At 37.6% G+C, this 16,206-nt stretch overlaps 1 protein-coding gene across 3 annotated transcripts in view; it reads left to right on the top strand.

The window, feature by feature from the left end:
- Positions 1-2,742: 2,742 nt before the first annotated feature.
- Positions 2,743-16,206, top strand: part of LOC113184223 (LEO1 component of Paf1/RNA polymerase II complex) — a 31,041-nt gene continuing 17,577 nt past the window's right edge. For all 3 annotated transcript variants that reach the window (XM_026390864.2, XM_026390870.2, XM_077799661.1), the window contains exons 1-4: positions 2,743-2,838; positions 10,853-11,608; positions 14,533-14,637; positions 15,303-15,397. In XM_026390864.2, coding sequence (XP_026246649.1) covers positions 2,781-2,838; positions 10,853-11,608; positions 14,533-14,637; positions 15,303-15,397 — 1,014 coding nt within the window. In that variant the 5' untranslated portion in view covers positions 2,743-2,780. The remainder of the gene's footprint in view (positions 2,839-10,852; positions 11,609-14,532; positions 14,638-15,302; positions 15,398-16,206) is intronic.

Genomic DNA, 16,206 nt, shown 5'->3' with positions numbered 1-16,206 from the left:
ACCAGCAATGTATGGGTGTGCCTTTTTTCCCACATCCTTGCTAACACTTATTGTTGTTTGTATTCTTTTTAAAAATTTTAAAATTATATATGGACACAATATCTTTATTTTGTTTATTATTATTATTTTTAATGTGGTGCTGAGGATCGAACCCAGGGTCTCACACGTGGAAGGCGAGTGCTCTGTCGCTGAGCCACAACCCCAGCCCTGTTTGTATTCTTAATAGCTGTCATTTTGACTGGTGTGAGATGAAATCTTAGTTTTGATTTGAATTTCTCTAATAGCTAGAGATGATGAACAGTTTTTCACATATTTGTTGATTGATTGTATATTATCTTCTGAGAAGTGTCTGTCCAATTCTTTAGCCCATTTACTGATTGGGTTATTTGTTTTTTTGGTGTTAAGATTTTTGAGTTCTTTATATATCCTGGAGATTAGTGCTCTATCTGATGTGCATGTGGTAAAATTTGCTTCCATTCTGTAGGCTCTCTATTGACCTCACTGATTGTTTCTTTTGCTGAGAAGAAGCTTTTTGGTTCATATCCATCCCATTTATTGATTCCTGATTTTACTTCTTGCACATTAGGAGTCTTATTAAGGAAGTTGGGGCCTAATGTGATATGATAAATATTTGGGCCTACTTTTTCTTCTATTAGATTCAGGATCACTGGTATAATTCCTAGGTCTTTGATGTACTTTGAGTTAAGTTTTGTGCATGGAGAGAGATAAGCTTAATTTCATTTTGCTGCATGTGAATTTCTGGTTTTCCTAGCACTATTTGTTGAAGAGGCTATATTTTCTCCAATATATGTTTTTGGCTTCTTTGTCCAAGATAACTGTATTTATTTATTTTTTATTTTTATTTTTTAATTTTTTTTTTTTGAGAGAGAGAGAGAGAGGGATTTTTCTTTTTTTTTAGTTTTCAGTGTACACAACATCTTTATTTTGTATGTGGTGCTGAGGATCAAACCCAGTGCCGTGCACATGCCAGGCAAGAGCACTACCACTTGAGCCACATCCCCAGCCCAAGATAACTGTATTTATTTGGTTTGTCTCTGTGTCTTCTATTCTGTACCATTGGTCTACCAGTCTATTATAGGTGCCAACACCATGCTGTTTTTGTTACTATTGCTCTGTAGTATAGTTTAAGGTCTGGCATAGTGATGCCAGCTGCTTCACTCTTCTTGCTAAGGATTGCTTTGGAGATGTCTATTTCTTTAATAACTGAAATTTAATTAAAGTTTCCTGAAGAGACCTGACTCTCTAATGTGCAAATATTTCTTTGAGCCCCTGTAAAGTTAGGGAATTTACCAAACACTGACCATTCATTAAATTCAATTATTGTTGGCCTATAATGTACATCTGTAGTAACATTTCCTACCCAAATCAAGACTTTTCTTGTTAAACAAAAAATCCTCTGAATAGTTTTACTAGCTGCAAGTTGCAATCCATTAAAAGTCATAAAATCAATGTAGTGGGTTGCACTGCCTACCAGTATTTTAAAAACATAAAACCAAAATGGAATCGAATATAATAGGAAACCTCAGAATTCATCTCAGTATCAAGGGAAATAATGTTTCATGAAACATTTGTTTCAATTTTACATAGTATGTACATAAAACAGGTTAGGATGGAAACTTTATGATGTGTTAAGAAACACTGTTGTTGGGCTAGGATTGTGGCTCAGCGGTAGAGCACTCGCCTAGCACTGCCCAGACCAGGGTTTGATCCTCAGCACCACATAAAAATAAAGGCATTGTGCTGGGGAAAAAAAAAAGAAAAAAGAAACACTGTTGTAAAGCTGTGCTGGTTAAAAAGTGGGTTGACAGCTCTTACTTTCCCCCTCTCCTCTCTCTCCCCCGCCTCACTCTCTTCTCTCTCTTAAAAAAGAAAGAAAAAAATGGTTAGAAGAAGTCTCTTTCAGGGGATCAAGAGAGCCTTCCTTTTCCAAATACACACATCTATCTGTCTGAGGTCAGATTTTCCAACATGTTTCAGTTCAGCCTAAACATTTCCCACAGATTGAATACAGAAGCAGGAATGAGAATTCAGCTGTCTTAAGTCACATATTAAAAGACAACTTCAAATCTGTAATTTTTTAAAAAAGAAAACAGTCATCTAAAGTTTAAAAAAAAACAATTTGTTAACATGTTTACTTATTTTGTGGTACTGGGAATTGAACCCTAAGGCACCCTACCACTAAGCTACATGCCCCCAGCCCTTTTTAAAATTTTGAAACAAGGTCTCGCTTAATTGCTTAGGCTGGTCTTGAACTTGAACGTCCTGCCTCAGCCTCCCAGTCCACAAGATTACAGGCGTGCTACACATATTTTTAAATGAATATTTAAACATTTCTGCTTTAATTACTATAGTAAATATCAATAGCTATAATCCACATAGCAAAAAAGTCTCTGGAAACCTCCAATTTTTAAGAGGGTAGAAAAGCTCTGAGACCAACGACATTTGAGAGCCGCTGGTAAGAATGCAAGCCAGGGCTTCAGGCCTGCTCAAGGAGTAGGTTTAACCCAGACGGAGGCCCTTCTCCCGAGAGCCCCAAATTTCACCCACTGTTCCCGCCCGGAACAAGAATCCCCGCCTACAGGCACAGATATTGACGAAAGGGCGGAGCTTGCCTACTGAGAGGACGCGAAAACTAGGTCACAGAAGGAAAGAAGTCCTTTAATCAAATCTTTGCGACACTGTCGCGTTTCGTTGGTTCCGTGTCGTAAAGAGAGGCGCGGAGCCGCCCCCAGCTGAGGCAGCAGTGGAGGTGCGCGGCAATGGCGGATATGGAGGATCTCTTCGGGAGCGACGCTGAAAGCGAAGCCGAGCGTAAAGGTGGGATCGGCTAGGCTTCGGAGGAGGGGTGAGCGGAGGGAGCCCGTCAGCCGTCCGGTTCCGGTCTGCGGAGGCTCCGGCACCGCCAGCATGAAGGCGCTTCCTCCACTCCTGCCTCAGCGCCCCCTGCACTTCTGGCGGTGCCATCCTCTCCCGGCGGGCGGGGATGGAGAGACTAACGCCGAGTCTGCGCCTCCAGGTTCTGGTGACTTAGGAGCATGCGGTTCCTGGGGAGTACCGGGGGCTCGGGGCAGTGATGGAGGCTCGGGCGAGCCTGCGCAGCCCAGGGAAGAACTTTAGGGTCTTGCTCTGTCCTGCCTTGCACAGGCCAGCGAGAAAGTGTTGTTTGTGAATGAATGTAAATGAGATGCTTAAGATTACGGGTTTGAGGTAGACGAGTTTACCAAGGGGCTCAAACTGTCCTCTGGAGTGAAACCAGAGCTTGGTGTGTTGGGGAGCACGAGATGTCTGGATGAGGGGTCTGGGAAGGGGACCAGGATGGAGCTTACGCGTTAGGCGTTATGCACGGGAAGTAGGGTATCTTTGGAGAATGTGTAGAAACGGCAGAATTTCCTTCGTCTGTGTTATTAGTTTTGGGGGAGCATATTGGGTCTGTTTGGAGAGGAGTGATGAAAGATTTGCTGATGAAACGAATGAATGGATGTGTGTTTATGGTGGATGGAAGTTTTTTACCACGGAAATGGTGGGAATTTGGATTTGAAAGATGAATAGAAAGAATTTGAAGTGAAAAAGGGCCCAAGACCAAGTTCAGAATTCTTGCAATCCTCCATGCTCAAAGTAGTGTACCTACATGTAATTCTTCCTTAGCTAAGTGCATTGTTTTGTCCCCCTCCCAACACACTTGTTTATTTTCTTCAACTTCTTATACTTAATTTTATAAAGTGTAGTGAAGGGAGCACTAGGTGGAGGTACATAAAAACTGAATTCTAGCGTGAGGGCGCTACCCAGACGGTTATCCAGGAGATTCTAGTTAGGAAGTATGGAAGAATAGAGCCCCGTAAACTAACTCTTGTTTCATTACTTTCACCCTCGTTTTTTCTTATCTACATTCCTTCAAGGCACAGTTCTATGTGAGCTCTCTCATGACTTACACGAAGTTGTTTATTGATCCATATCATATTCCAGTTACTTTACTGAGTGCTGGGGATTAAAATATAGTCTCCCCCTTAGTTTACATTAATACTTAGTGCATATTTGATAAATAATTGGATGGGTAGAAGCAATCATTTAATAAGATGTACCCTGCAATTTTCCGTTGCAAACTCATTGTAAAAGGAAGTGATGTGTAAAGATGGTTGGTTCCCTGGTTTTCTTTTTTCTTCTTTTATTTATTTATTTTTTTCTGTAGTGGGGCTCCAACCCAGGGCCTCATGCATGGTAGGCAAGAATTTTACCACTGAGCTACATTTCCAGCCCTGGATTTCATATTTTTTTAATTAGAAAAGTTTTAACCTTCTTCTAAGTCCTTTGCAGCTTTTTTCTATCTTACTATTATATAAATGGATTCTCTAGGATTTACTTCCAAATCTGGTGTGCTGTCCTTGAAGATTGCTGTTGGTCCTGAAGATAGTGGGACAGTAACAGGGTAATTGCTCTGATGCCTAGCATATTTCATTTCTCTGGGCTATGAGAGTTGTGGGAAATTACTACATCTGAAAAGTTTTTCATGATAACAATTGGTAGAATTCCTATCTAGACCCAATGTGTTTCTTGTGTAAATGTGCCGGGTCTTTCTTTATTCTTTCAACACTGTTTTGTAATTTTTCTTGTGTAATCCTGCTCTTTCTGAACTAAATTTATTACGTTTTTTGTTTGTTTGGTGGTAGTATTAGGGATTGAACCCAGAGCACTCTACCATTGAGCTAGATACCTAATCCTTTATGTTTTTTATTTTGAGACTGGGTTTAAGTTGCTGAGGTTGGCCTCAAACTTTAAGGATCCTCCTGCCTCAGCCTTCTGAGTTGCTGGGATTACAGGCATGCACCTGTAATGCCTGACTTATTTTTTTTCTTTTGAATACTATTACAAGTGTAATTGTTCTCTTAATTTTATTTTTGATTGTTGCTGGTGTATAGAAATACAAGTGATTTTGATATGTTGATTTTTCATCCTGCATCCATACTGAATATATTAGTTATAACAATTCTTTGGTGGATTTTTAGGATTTTCTACATAAAAGATCATGTCATCTGTGAATAGTTGTACTTCTTTCCAGTTTGGATATCTTTTGTTTCTTTTTTTTTACCTAATTGCCCTTACTAGTATTTTTTGCACAGCTAAGAGTGGTGAAAGTAGAAATTATTGTTTTGTTCCTGACCTTAGGAGAAAGCATTTAGGTTTTCATCATTACTGTGATTTTAGCTGTGGGATTTTTGTAGATGCTCTTTATCAGGTTGAGAAAGTTCCCTTCTATATTTGTCGAGTGGCTTTATAATGAAAGTGTGTTCGATTTTATCAGATTTTTTTTTTTGCAGACAAAAAAATGAAAAAAAAAATCACAATTTTTTTTCTTCACTTTTGATATAAGGTTCCACTTTAATTGATTTTTAGATGTTGAACCGTCCTTGTGATGCTAAAATATATCCCACTTAGTTACGGTGTATGTGCTGTTGGATTCGATTTGCTAGTATTTTAAAATTAATTTTAGCACTAGTATTCTTAAGGGATATTTGTTTGTAGTTTTCTTAATGATATCTTAGTTTTCTCATCAGGAATAAGTTAAAAAGTGTTCCCTCCACTTCAGTTTTTTGGCAGAATTGAGAAAGATAGGTGTTAATTCTTCTTTAAGACTTTGATAGAATTTGCCAGTAAAGCCATCTGGTCCTGGGCTTTTCTTTGTTGGAAGATTTCCTATTACTAATTCAAACTACTTGTTATAGGTCTATTCAGATTTTCTATTTCATCTTGAATCATTTGTAATAGTTTCTGTGCGTTGGGGAATTAATCTATTTCATTTAAGTTTTCTAGTTTGTTGGCATATAATTGTTTATAGAACTCTTGTATAGTCATTATTTTTGTAAGGTCCTCATTTTTATTCTTTATTTTAGTAATTTGAGTCTTCTGCCTTTTTTCCTTGTCAGTCTGGCTAAAGGTTTGCCAATTTTGTTGGTGTTTTCAAAGAATGAACTTTTTAATCTCATTGATTTTTCATTGATTTCTTTTCATTGTGTTTCTATTCTCTATTTCATTTATCTCTTTGCTAATCTTTATTATTTCTTTCCTTCTACTTGTTTTGGGTTTAGTTTTATTTTTCTGAATCCTAAGGTTGTTGATTTGAGAGTTTTCCTTTCTAATGTAGGTATTTACAGCTGTATATTTTCCTTAGGGTACTGCCTTTTCTGTATCACTTATGTGTTGTTATGCTGTGTTTTCATTTTCATTCATCTCATATATTTTCTAATTTCCCTTGTGATTTCTTCCTTAGTTTTCAGTTTTTCTAAAGTATGTTGTTAATTTCTATGTATTGTGAATTTTTCTTATTTCTTTCAGTTACTGATTTTTACTTGCCTTCCATTGTAATCAGGGAATAGAGTTCAGACTTAAAATTCACTAAGCCAGGCGCAGTGGCACATACTTGTAATCCTAGTGAGGCAGGAGGATTGAAAGTTCAAGGCCAGCCTTGGCAACTTTGACCATCTTAAAATAAAATAAAAGACTAGGGATGTAGCTCAGTGGCAAATCACCCTGGGTTCAATCTCCAGTAACAAAACAAAAACTACAAACACAGTTTACTGAGAAAACAAAACAAAACAAACTTATTGAGACTTGTTTTGTGTCCTAACGTAGTCTGTCCTGGAAAATGTTCTATATAAAGTTGGGAAAAATGTATATTCTGCCTTTATTGGGTGGAGTGTGCTTTTGATGCCTAGTAAGTCTAGTTGGTTCATAGTGTTGTTCAAGTCCTCTCCTCTGTTTCTTTATTGACCTTTTGTCTAGTTGTTCTATCCATTATTGAAAGGATATTGAAGTCTCCCCAACTATTATGTCTATCAATCTACCCATCTCCCCTTAATTCTGTCAGTTTTTAGGTTATATGTAATTGTTACATCTTCATGATAGATTGACCCTTTTATCATTTTGTAACACACTTTTTGTCTTTTGTAACAATTTCTGCTTTAAAATCCATTTTGTCTAATATTAGTATAGCAGTCACAGCTCTCTTTTGGTTACTATTTGTGGGATCTTTTTCCACTCATTCACTTTTAACTATGTGAGTGTTTAGTTCAAAAGTGAGCCTCTTGTAGATAATGTGTGTGTGTGTGTGTGTGTGTGTGTGTGTGTAAGCAAACGTGTGTATTTGGATCACTTTCAATCCATTCTGCTAATTTCAGTTTTTTAATTGGAAAGTTTAATCCATTTGCATTTAAAGAAATAATTATTGATGGACTTCTGCCATTTTGCTTCCCCCGTTCCCCAGTACTAGGGATTGAACCCAGAGATGCCCTACCACTAGGCTACATCCCCAGCCCTTTTTAAAACTTTTTAAAAACTTGAGACAGGTCTCACCATGTTTCCCAGACTGGCCTCCAGCTTGCCTAGGTTTCCCAAATCACTGGGGTTACCGGTGTGCGCCACCACACCTGGCCAGATTCTAAAAAAATTTTTGTTAATCTGAGAATGTCTTCATTTTTTCGGTTTGTTTTTATTTAGGACAAATGCACATAATAAAATTAGTCATTTAAGGTGAACAATTCAGTTGTATTTTGAACATTTATAATGCTGTATAATCACCACCTCTTCTAGTTCAAAAATAGAGCTTCATGTCTAGTAAGTACTTAACTCCTCATTTGCTCCTTCCCCTAACCCCTGTCACCCTCTACTTGCTTTTGTATCTATTTTTATTTTTTCTGAAAATTTCATTTAGTGGAATCACATAATGTGAACTTTTGTGTTTGCCGTCTTCCACCTAGCATACTGTTTTTGAAGCACTTTTGGGGCGGGGGGTGTTACCATGGATTGAACTCAGGGTCACTCGACCACTGAGTCACATCCCTGGCCGCGTTTTATGTATTTTATTTAGAGACAGAGTCTCACTGAGTTGCTTAGCACCTTGCTTTTGCTGAGGCTGACTTTGAACTCCCAATCCTCCTGCTTTAGCCTCAGCCTCTCAGGCTGCTGGGATTACAGGTGTGAGCCACCGCACCTGGCTCCATTTCTTTTCAATGAGTGAACAATATTCCATTCTACATATATATCCCAAATTTGTTAAAGCGGTCGTTTGTTAATGGACATTGGGTTGTTTATACCTTTTGGTCATTTGAATAGTGCTATCCTGGATATTTACATATAAGCATTTGTTTGTGTGTCTGTTTTCAATTCTTTTGAGTAGGAGTGGAATTGTGGTGTTATAAGGTAATTCTTTGCTTGGCTCTGAGGAATGGCCAACTTGTTTTCTATAGTGGTTAAGCATTTTTTAAAAAATTTTTTTATTCTAATTTGTTATATATGACAGCAGAATGTATTATAATTCACATTACACATGTAGAGCACAATTTTTCATATCTTTGGTTGTATACAAAGTATATTCACACCATTTGTGTCTTCATACATGTACTTTGGATAATGATGGTCCATCTCATTCCACCATCATTTCTAACCCCATGCTCCCTCCCTTCCTCTCTCACCCCTTTGCCCTATCTAGAGTTCCTCTATTCCTCCCATACTCCCCCTCCCTACCCCACTATGAATCAGCCTCCTTATGTCAGAGCAAACATTTGGCAGTTGTTTTTGGGGAGCTTGGCTAACTTCACTTAGCATTGTATTCTTCAATTCCATCCATTTACCTGCAAATGCCATGATTTTATTCTCTTAATGCTGAGTAGTATTCCATTGAATATATATACCACATTTTTTTTTTTTTATCCATTTATCTGCTGAAGGGCATCTAGGTTGTTTCTGCAATTTAGCTATTGTGAATTGTACTGCTATAAACATTGTGTCCCTGTAGTATGCTGTTTTTAAGTCCTTTGGGTATGGACTGAGGAGTGAGATAGCTGGGTCAAATGGTGGTTCCATTCCCAGTTTTCCAAGTAATCTCCATTCTGCTTTCCATATTGGCTGTACCAATTTGCAGTCCCACCAGCAATGTATTTTTTTAGTTGTAGTTGGATACAGTACCTTTATTTTATTTATTTATTTTTATGTGGTGCTGAGGATTGAACCCAGGGCCCCGCATGTGCTAGGTGAGTGTTCCACTGCTGAACCACAACCGCACCCTCACCCCCATTTTTTAAAATTGGAATGGTATCGGAGGATTGAACCAGGGCTAGAGCATGCTAGGCAACTGCTCAGCCACTGAACTATGTACCCAATCCGTGACTGAACCATTTTACATTATCCCTAGCAATATACAATTGTTCCATCTATTGTTGTCCTTATCAATACTTTTTATGTCAGCACTTGGAATATGTCATTCAATGGATGCTTTTTGGCTTTCATAATTTTAGCTGTTATCCTTACTAGGGATCTCTTGTGTAGGATAGTTTACTTCTCTTTTGATGCTTTGGAAATTCTTTGTCTTTGGCAGTTTGATAACTGTATGGCTAGGTGTGGATCTGTTTAGTTTATCCTACTTGGAAATGTAGATTAAATTAGGGAAATTTTCAGCCATCATTTCTTCAAATATCCTCTCTACCTCCTTCTCCTTTATCTTTGGGATTCCTTTATTTGCATGTTCTTGTACTTTGTGTCCTTGTATAATTTTTTTTTTCCTACAAGTCTTTTAGGCTTTGTTTTTTTCTGATTCTTAGGCTGGATAATCTGAATTGCCTACCATTTTCTTACTGCTTGAGCCTCTCTAGTGACTTTTTCATTTTAATTATTGTACTTTTCAACTCCAGAATTTCAGTTTAGTTATTTTTCATAGTTATCTCTATTAATATTCTGTTTCGTAATACATCATTTTCATATCTGTTCTTCAGGGAAATTTTTTATTTCAGGGACAGTTTCTAACCTTTGTCCTATGTATGGGCCATTCTTTGTTTCTTTGTATGTCTTATTATTTTGATTGATAACTGGTATTTTGTATATTAAAATATGACAGCTCAAGCAATCATTCTCCCTCCTCCATGGGATTTGTTGTTGCTGTTTGTTGTAGCAGTAGTTGTTCATTTATTTAGTGGTTCTTTTCAACTAATTTTGTAAAATCTGTACATTTTGATGGATATTGCCACTGAAGTTTCTGTTCCTTAGTGGTCAGTAGTGTTTGGATAGGAATTTTCTTAAATGCCTAAGACCCACCAAAAACCTCCTGTTTTTTGCAGACTGGCTCTATGTATGTGTTGAGGGCATGCTTTCAATATTTAAACGTGCTTTCAACCAGGCAGTTTACAATCCTGCCCTTTCCCTGCTTGTGCAGAGCCTGAAGAGGGTGAGAGCTTAGCATCACTTCTCAGTTCTTTCTTCATCATGCAAATAGCCCTTTCCTCTCAAGGTTTTTTGTTATTCTACTGTTTGTTCCAGCTACTATCTATTGACCCAGGCTGAGGCAACTAGGACATTTGCCTATTAATGCTTTGGTCAAACTCCAGGTAGCTGTGTCAACACTGGGAGAGTTTCAAGTTAAGTGAGATAAAGGCGACTTTTTGAGCCAGTTCTTCAGGGAGCCACCAGAGGGGTCAAAACTAACAATTTCAATTCTTTGTGAATGAGGTCCATTCTCTTTCCTCCAGTAGTGGCACCTGTACCAGAAATGTAGGCTGTTATCTTCAAGGCAGAGTTGAACTAGGGAACAGGACCAGGTAAGCTAAAATACCAAGAGTTCTTTTTCTTACCAAGATTTAGCTAATTTTTTTTTTAAACTAAGCATTCCCCAGGTTCCTGCAACTTTTAGTTAGTCTCCAGAGTACTGAGAAAGTTGATTCTAACAGTTTTTGCCAATTTCTTTCTGGCTGTTATGTTGGAATGAACTTTTGGGGTTCCTTACTCTGCCCTTTTTGGTTGATGTTACCTTATATTTTTATAACCCTTATGTTACCTTATGTTTATATCATAGATTCTGATTCTGGATCTGACTCAGATTCTGATCAAGAGAACGCTGCTTCTGGCAGTAATGCCTCTGGAAGTGAAAGTGATCAAGATGAAAGAGGTGATTCAGGACAACCAAATAATAAGGAACTGTTTGGAGATGACAGTGAGGATGAAGGAGCTTCTCATCACAGTGGCAGTGATAATCACTCTGAAAGGTCAGACAATAGATCAGAAGCCTCTGAGCGTTCTGACCATGAGGACAATGACCCTTCAGATGTAGATCAGCACAGCGGATCAGAAGCCCATAATGATGATGAAGATGAAGGTCATAGATCAGATGGAGGGAGCCATCACTCAGAAGCTGAAGGTTCGGAAAAAGCACATTCAGATGATGAAAAATGGGACAGAGAAGACAAAAGTGACCAGTCAGATGATGAAAAGATACAAAATTCTGATGATGAGGAGAGAGCACAAGGTTCTGATGAAGATAAACTGCAAAACTCTGATGATGATGAGAAAATGCAGAACACAGATGATGAGGAGAGGCCTCAGCTTTCTGATGATGAGAGACCGCAGCTATCTGAGGAGGAAAAGGCTAATTCTGATGATGAGCGGCCAGCAGCTTCTGATAATGATGATGAGAAACAGAATTCTGATGATGATGAACGACCACAGATGTCCGATGAGGAGAAAATGCAAAATTCTGATGATGAAAGGCCACAGGCCTCAGATGAAGATCGTAGGCATTCAGATGATGAAGAGGAACAGGACCATAAATCAGGTGATACACTTATGAGAACCAAAATTACTTACTAGAAACTTGCAGATATAGCAGTGGCCCATTCTCTTTCATTTCCACCATTACTCTTTTTTTCTTTCTGTCCCTCCATTTTGACATTTTCTCATTATATGAAATTTGCTTCTTTTAGGTCTTCCTGTTTATTCTATCTCTTCCCCTTCTTTTCATTGGTGATAGATCAGAAGTTAAAAAAAAAACAAAAAAAAAAAAAAAAGAAAAAGATAGTAGTCTCAGAGAGATGTACAGTACTAGAGGAACTAGATAATTAATTGAATTGGAGCCATTTCCATGGGTAACTAAAAAGCTCATCTCATGTGAGACAAGATTTTTCTGGGGGAAAGACTATAAATACCGTTGAAATATCCCTGTAAGTTAGTTGTGCTGAAATAAGGGCACTGTTCCAACTTAGCTTTTTCAGATCCAAAATTTGATAAACTAGAGGTGATCAGACTCCAAGGAATTCACTCAAATTTGTAAGAAACTAATTATAAAAATTGAATTGCAAAATTATTTGTTTCAGATTTCTCACTGAGCATAGTATTTCCCTAGGGGCAAATCTACAGCAGATGCCAAATTATACTAATCAGGAGTTTGCCTGGGGACCATAATGTGTAGAAAATGCAAATATGACTGATGAGCTCAACAGATAGTTGAGCTGTTGCCTGTTTGGCCCATGCATTCCTACCCTATGAAGCTTGGGGTCATGACACTCATTCCCTAAATACTACAGGAAACAGACTAACTTTAGCTTCTGGATCTCCCTTTTATGATTATTATTTAGACTATTCTGCTGAAGTTAAGACATCTTCATCTGGAATATATAAAAAAAATAGAGATCATGTTTCTTTTATATAAAAGTTACCTTAATTAGGTTGAAGTCTTTCTGAAGTAATATTTGGATTGCTTCATTTTTGTAGGTGGTCAATTGTATTAATTACATTTTCATTCCATCTTCTTTTTTATTATTTATTTTTTTAGTTGTAGATGAACACAATACCTTTATTTTATTTATAATTTATATTTGTGTGGTGCTGAGGATTGAACCCAGTGCCTCATGCATGCTAGGCAAGCAGTCTACCTCTGAGCCACAACCCCAGTCCTTGATCCCATTTTTTTTTTTAATATTTATTTTTTAGGTGTAGATGGACACAACAGAATGCCTTTATTTTTATGAGGTGCTGAGGATCGAACCTGGGTCTCGCCTGTGCTAGGCGAATACTTTACCGCTGAGCCACAATCCCAGCCCTCCCATCTTCTTAGAGAGTTTAAATATGGCAGTATCTTTCTCCCTGGACCACATACCTCATTAATATTCAAAACCACATTTTCAGAGCTGGGACAGTAACTCAGTGATAGAGTGCTTGCCTAGCATGTGTGTGACACTAGGTTCAATTCTCAGTACCACATAAAAATAAATTAATTAAATAAAGTTATTGTGTCCATCAACAACTAAAAAAGGAAAAAAGAAACACACATATTTTTGCATTATTAGGAGAGAAGGCAGAATACTTCCAGAGATGGATATATAGGTATAGGTCTGTGTAGAATATCAGACTGCCTTATATTAATACTTTTCTCTCTTTCCTTCCTTCCTTCCTTCCTTCCTTCCTTCCTTCCTTCCTTCCTTCCTTCCTTCCTTTTTGTGGTGCTGGGGATTGAACCCAGGGCCTTGTGCATGTGAGGCAAGCACTCTACTGACTTGAGATATCCCCAGACCCCCTTATATTAATATTTAATAACTAGTTCAGATTAGGTAGATTATTTGTAGTGTTATCAGAATCTTTAAGACTCATACAGTACATTCTTCATACTAGCAAAGTAAGTCAAGATTGAGGACATGTAGAAGAGAATACAGCTACTTATTTTGTTTAACTCTTGGTAGTTCTGTATTGGTTTAGGGATTTTCATGAATTTTTTTAGGTAAACAATTGTACCAGAACTAGAAATAGTGATATATTTGTTTTTTTTCCCCTTTCTAGTAATTTTACATTGCTTTTCTTCTATAATGAGTATAAATTTTTATTTTTTGAGACAGGGCTTCACTAAATTGCTGAGGCCGGCAAGTTGATTTTTTGTTTGTTTGTTTATTTTATTATATACATACACTCAAATACTTTTGTTTTTTTCTGATGCTAAGGATCAAATCCAGGGTCTTGCTCATGCTAGGCAAATGCATAGCACTAAGATACACCTCCAGCCCTTTTTTCAGTCTGTGTATACAGTTTTATTAGTGTTAACTAACACGTTGTATAGATTTCTATGGCCACCACCAGACAGGATACAGAATAGTTCTATTACCCTAAAAAACTTCCTCATGCTATCCCTTTTGTTCTCATATCCTCTGGCACCTGCTGATCTGTTCTTTCACTATATTTTTGTCTCAGAGAAAGCTGTATAAGTAGAATCAGACAGTGAGTTTGTAACCTTTTTATATTAGCTTCTTTCACTAAAATGCATTTGAGATTTAGCCAAATTGTTAAGTATATCAATATTTCTTCTTTTTCTTCTTCTTTTTTTTTTTTTTTGGCGGGTGGTGGTGGTGGTGGTGGTATGGGGGTGGGGGATAAGACCAGGGATTGAAGTCAGGGACACTCCACCACTGAGCCACATCCCCAGTCCTATTTTGCATTTCATTTAGAGACAGAGTCTCTCTGAGTTGCTTAGTGTCTTCCTAAATTGCTGAGGCTGGCTTTGAACTTATGATCCTCCTGCCTCTGCCTCCTGAGCTGCTGGGATTACAGGCATGCACCATTGTACCCAGCCTCAATAGTTCTTATGTATTGCTAAATTGTGTTTCATTTTGTGGATGTACCACAATTTGTATATTTCCAATGTTACTTTTAGAACAAAATTCAAAGTTATGATGCAGTTGGGATTATGCAAAATTTCTAATTATACTCTTTTAGAATCAGCAAGAGGCAGTGACAGTGAAGATGAGGTGTTACGGATGAAACGCAAGAATGCAATTGCATCTGATTCAGAAGCGGATAGTGACACTGAGGTGCCAAAAGGTACTCCTAATTATTTCTTTTGTATGTGTATTTCCATACCTATTTTTCCCTTTAACTGCATAAGAATGGGTGAATAGAATTTAATTTTGCTGATTTTATCATATAGATGAACCATCGATATCCTGGCCTTCCATGTGCTTCTCCTTTTTCAATAACCATGTCCTAGACCATGTCATTGTTAAAAAGTGTAACTTCTAGAATCTCAATTTCAAGTAGTCTGCTTTCTGGCCCACCTTTGTTGATTGGTTTATATGATTTATCATTCATTGTTTTTTGCCTGCACCTAGATAATGTTCTTGTGAAGATGGGTCCTGCAGATATGAAAATACAATTTTGAAACTTGAGGGACTTGTATAGACAACAGGCTTATACAGAGTGCTTAAGCTCCAACTAGACAAGAAGAAACATTAGATGTCCTAGAAGAGTTAAGGAAAAGTGGATAAATAAGTATGCAGAAAATAGAAGGAAAAAGAAATGTCTCTTATGCCGCTTTGCCTTCCCTCCCCACACATAGGCTAGTCAGATCTTTGAAAGCTAGTATCAGAGTTGTGTTTTGGGTGATTTTCTGGTGCTAGTTTAAAAACCTTGGGGATATGTTAAAGTGATCAGCTTTGAAAAATCTTAGTTATAGATATTAATTTTGTAAATTTTTTTCTGCATTGAAGATAATAGTGGAACCATGGATCTATTTGGAGGTGCAGATGATATATCTTCAGGGAGTGATGGAGAAGATAAACCACCTACTCCAGGACAACCTGTGGTAAGTAAAATGATTAATGTGAGCTGAGCCCCTTATTTAAGATTAAGAAAAAGTTTCAGAAGTGGGCTGAGGTGTAGTTCAGCAGTAGAGTGCTTGCCTAGCATGCATGCCTGTAGGTTTGATCCTCAGCACTGCCAGTAAACAAACAAGTAACAAAAAATTCAGATGAAGGGTCTCTCTTACTCCAGGAAGAGGAAGTTGATAAATGAATTGTAGTAGGAAAATAAGATAAATAAATGAGTTTCTTAAGTTATGTAGGAAATTCTTGATTCTAAGGAGGAGTAAAAATAACCAACCAACATGAGGTGGTGCTTTGCCTTAGGGGGCAAGTCTTGTTTGGATCTGTGACCTGAGAACCACTGACTTTTGTTTTTCTTGCTCATGCAAAGAAATGTATGCTGTATCTTTGACTTTGATTACTAGAGTGACTTCATATTGAAGTAATAATTACTTTCATGCTGGTTTTAAAAATTTTTTTGGCTGGAACTGAGGATTGAATCCAAGGCTTCACTCATGCCAGGCAAGCACTCTCCCACTGAACTATGCCCCTGGCTATACTTTGTTTATGATTATTTGGAAGATAAATTTTTCATAAATGAAATATTTTTTCTTGTACTGATGGCTTTCTTTCCCCTAAGGTGTTTTGGGGGTAATTGAATAGGGATAGAGATTTAGGACTGCTTTTTTTTTTTTTTTTAAATGGTGCTGGAGATCAAACCTAGGGCCTTGTGCATACAAGGCAAGCACTGTACCAACTGAGCTATATTCCCAGCCCTTAGGACTGCTTTTGCCCTAAAGTGATATCCAAA

This window comes from Urocitellus parryii, chromosome 6 (assembly GCF_045843805.1).
Source record: "Urocitellus parryii isolate mUroPar1 chromosome 6, mUroPar1.hap1, whole genome shotgun sequence".
Lineage (NCBI taxonomy): Eukaryota > Metazoa > Chordata > Mammalia > Rodentia > Sciuridae > Urocitellus > Urocitellus parryii.
Note: the sequence above shows the minus strand (reverse complement) of the source record. Positions and strands in the feature narration are given on the sequence as shown.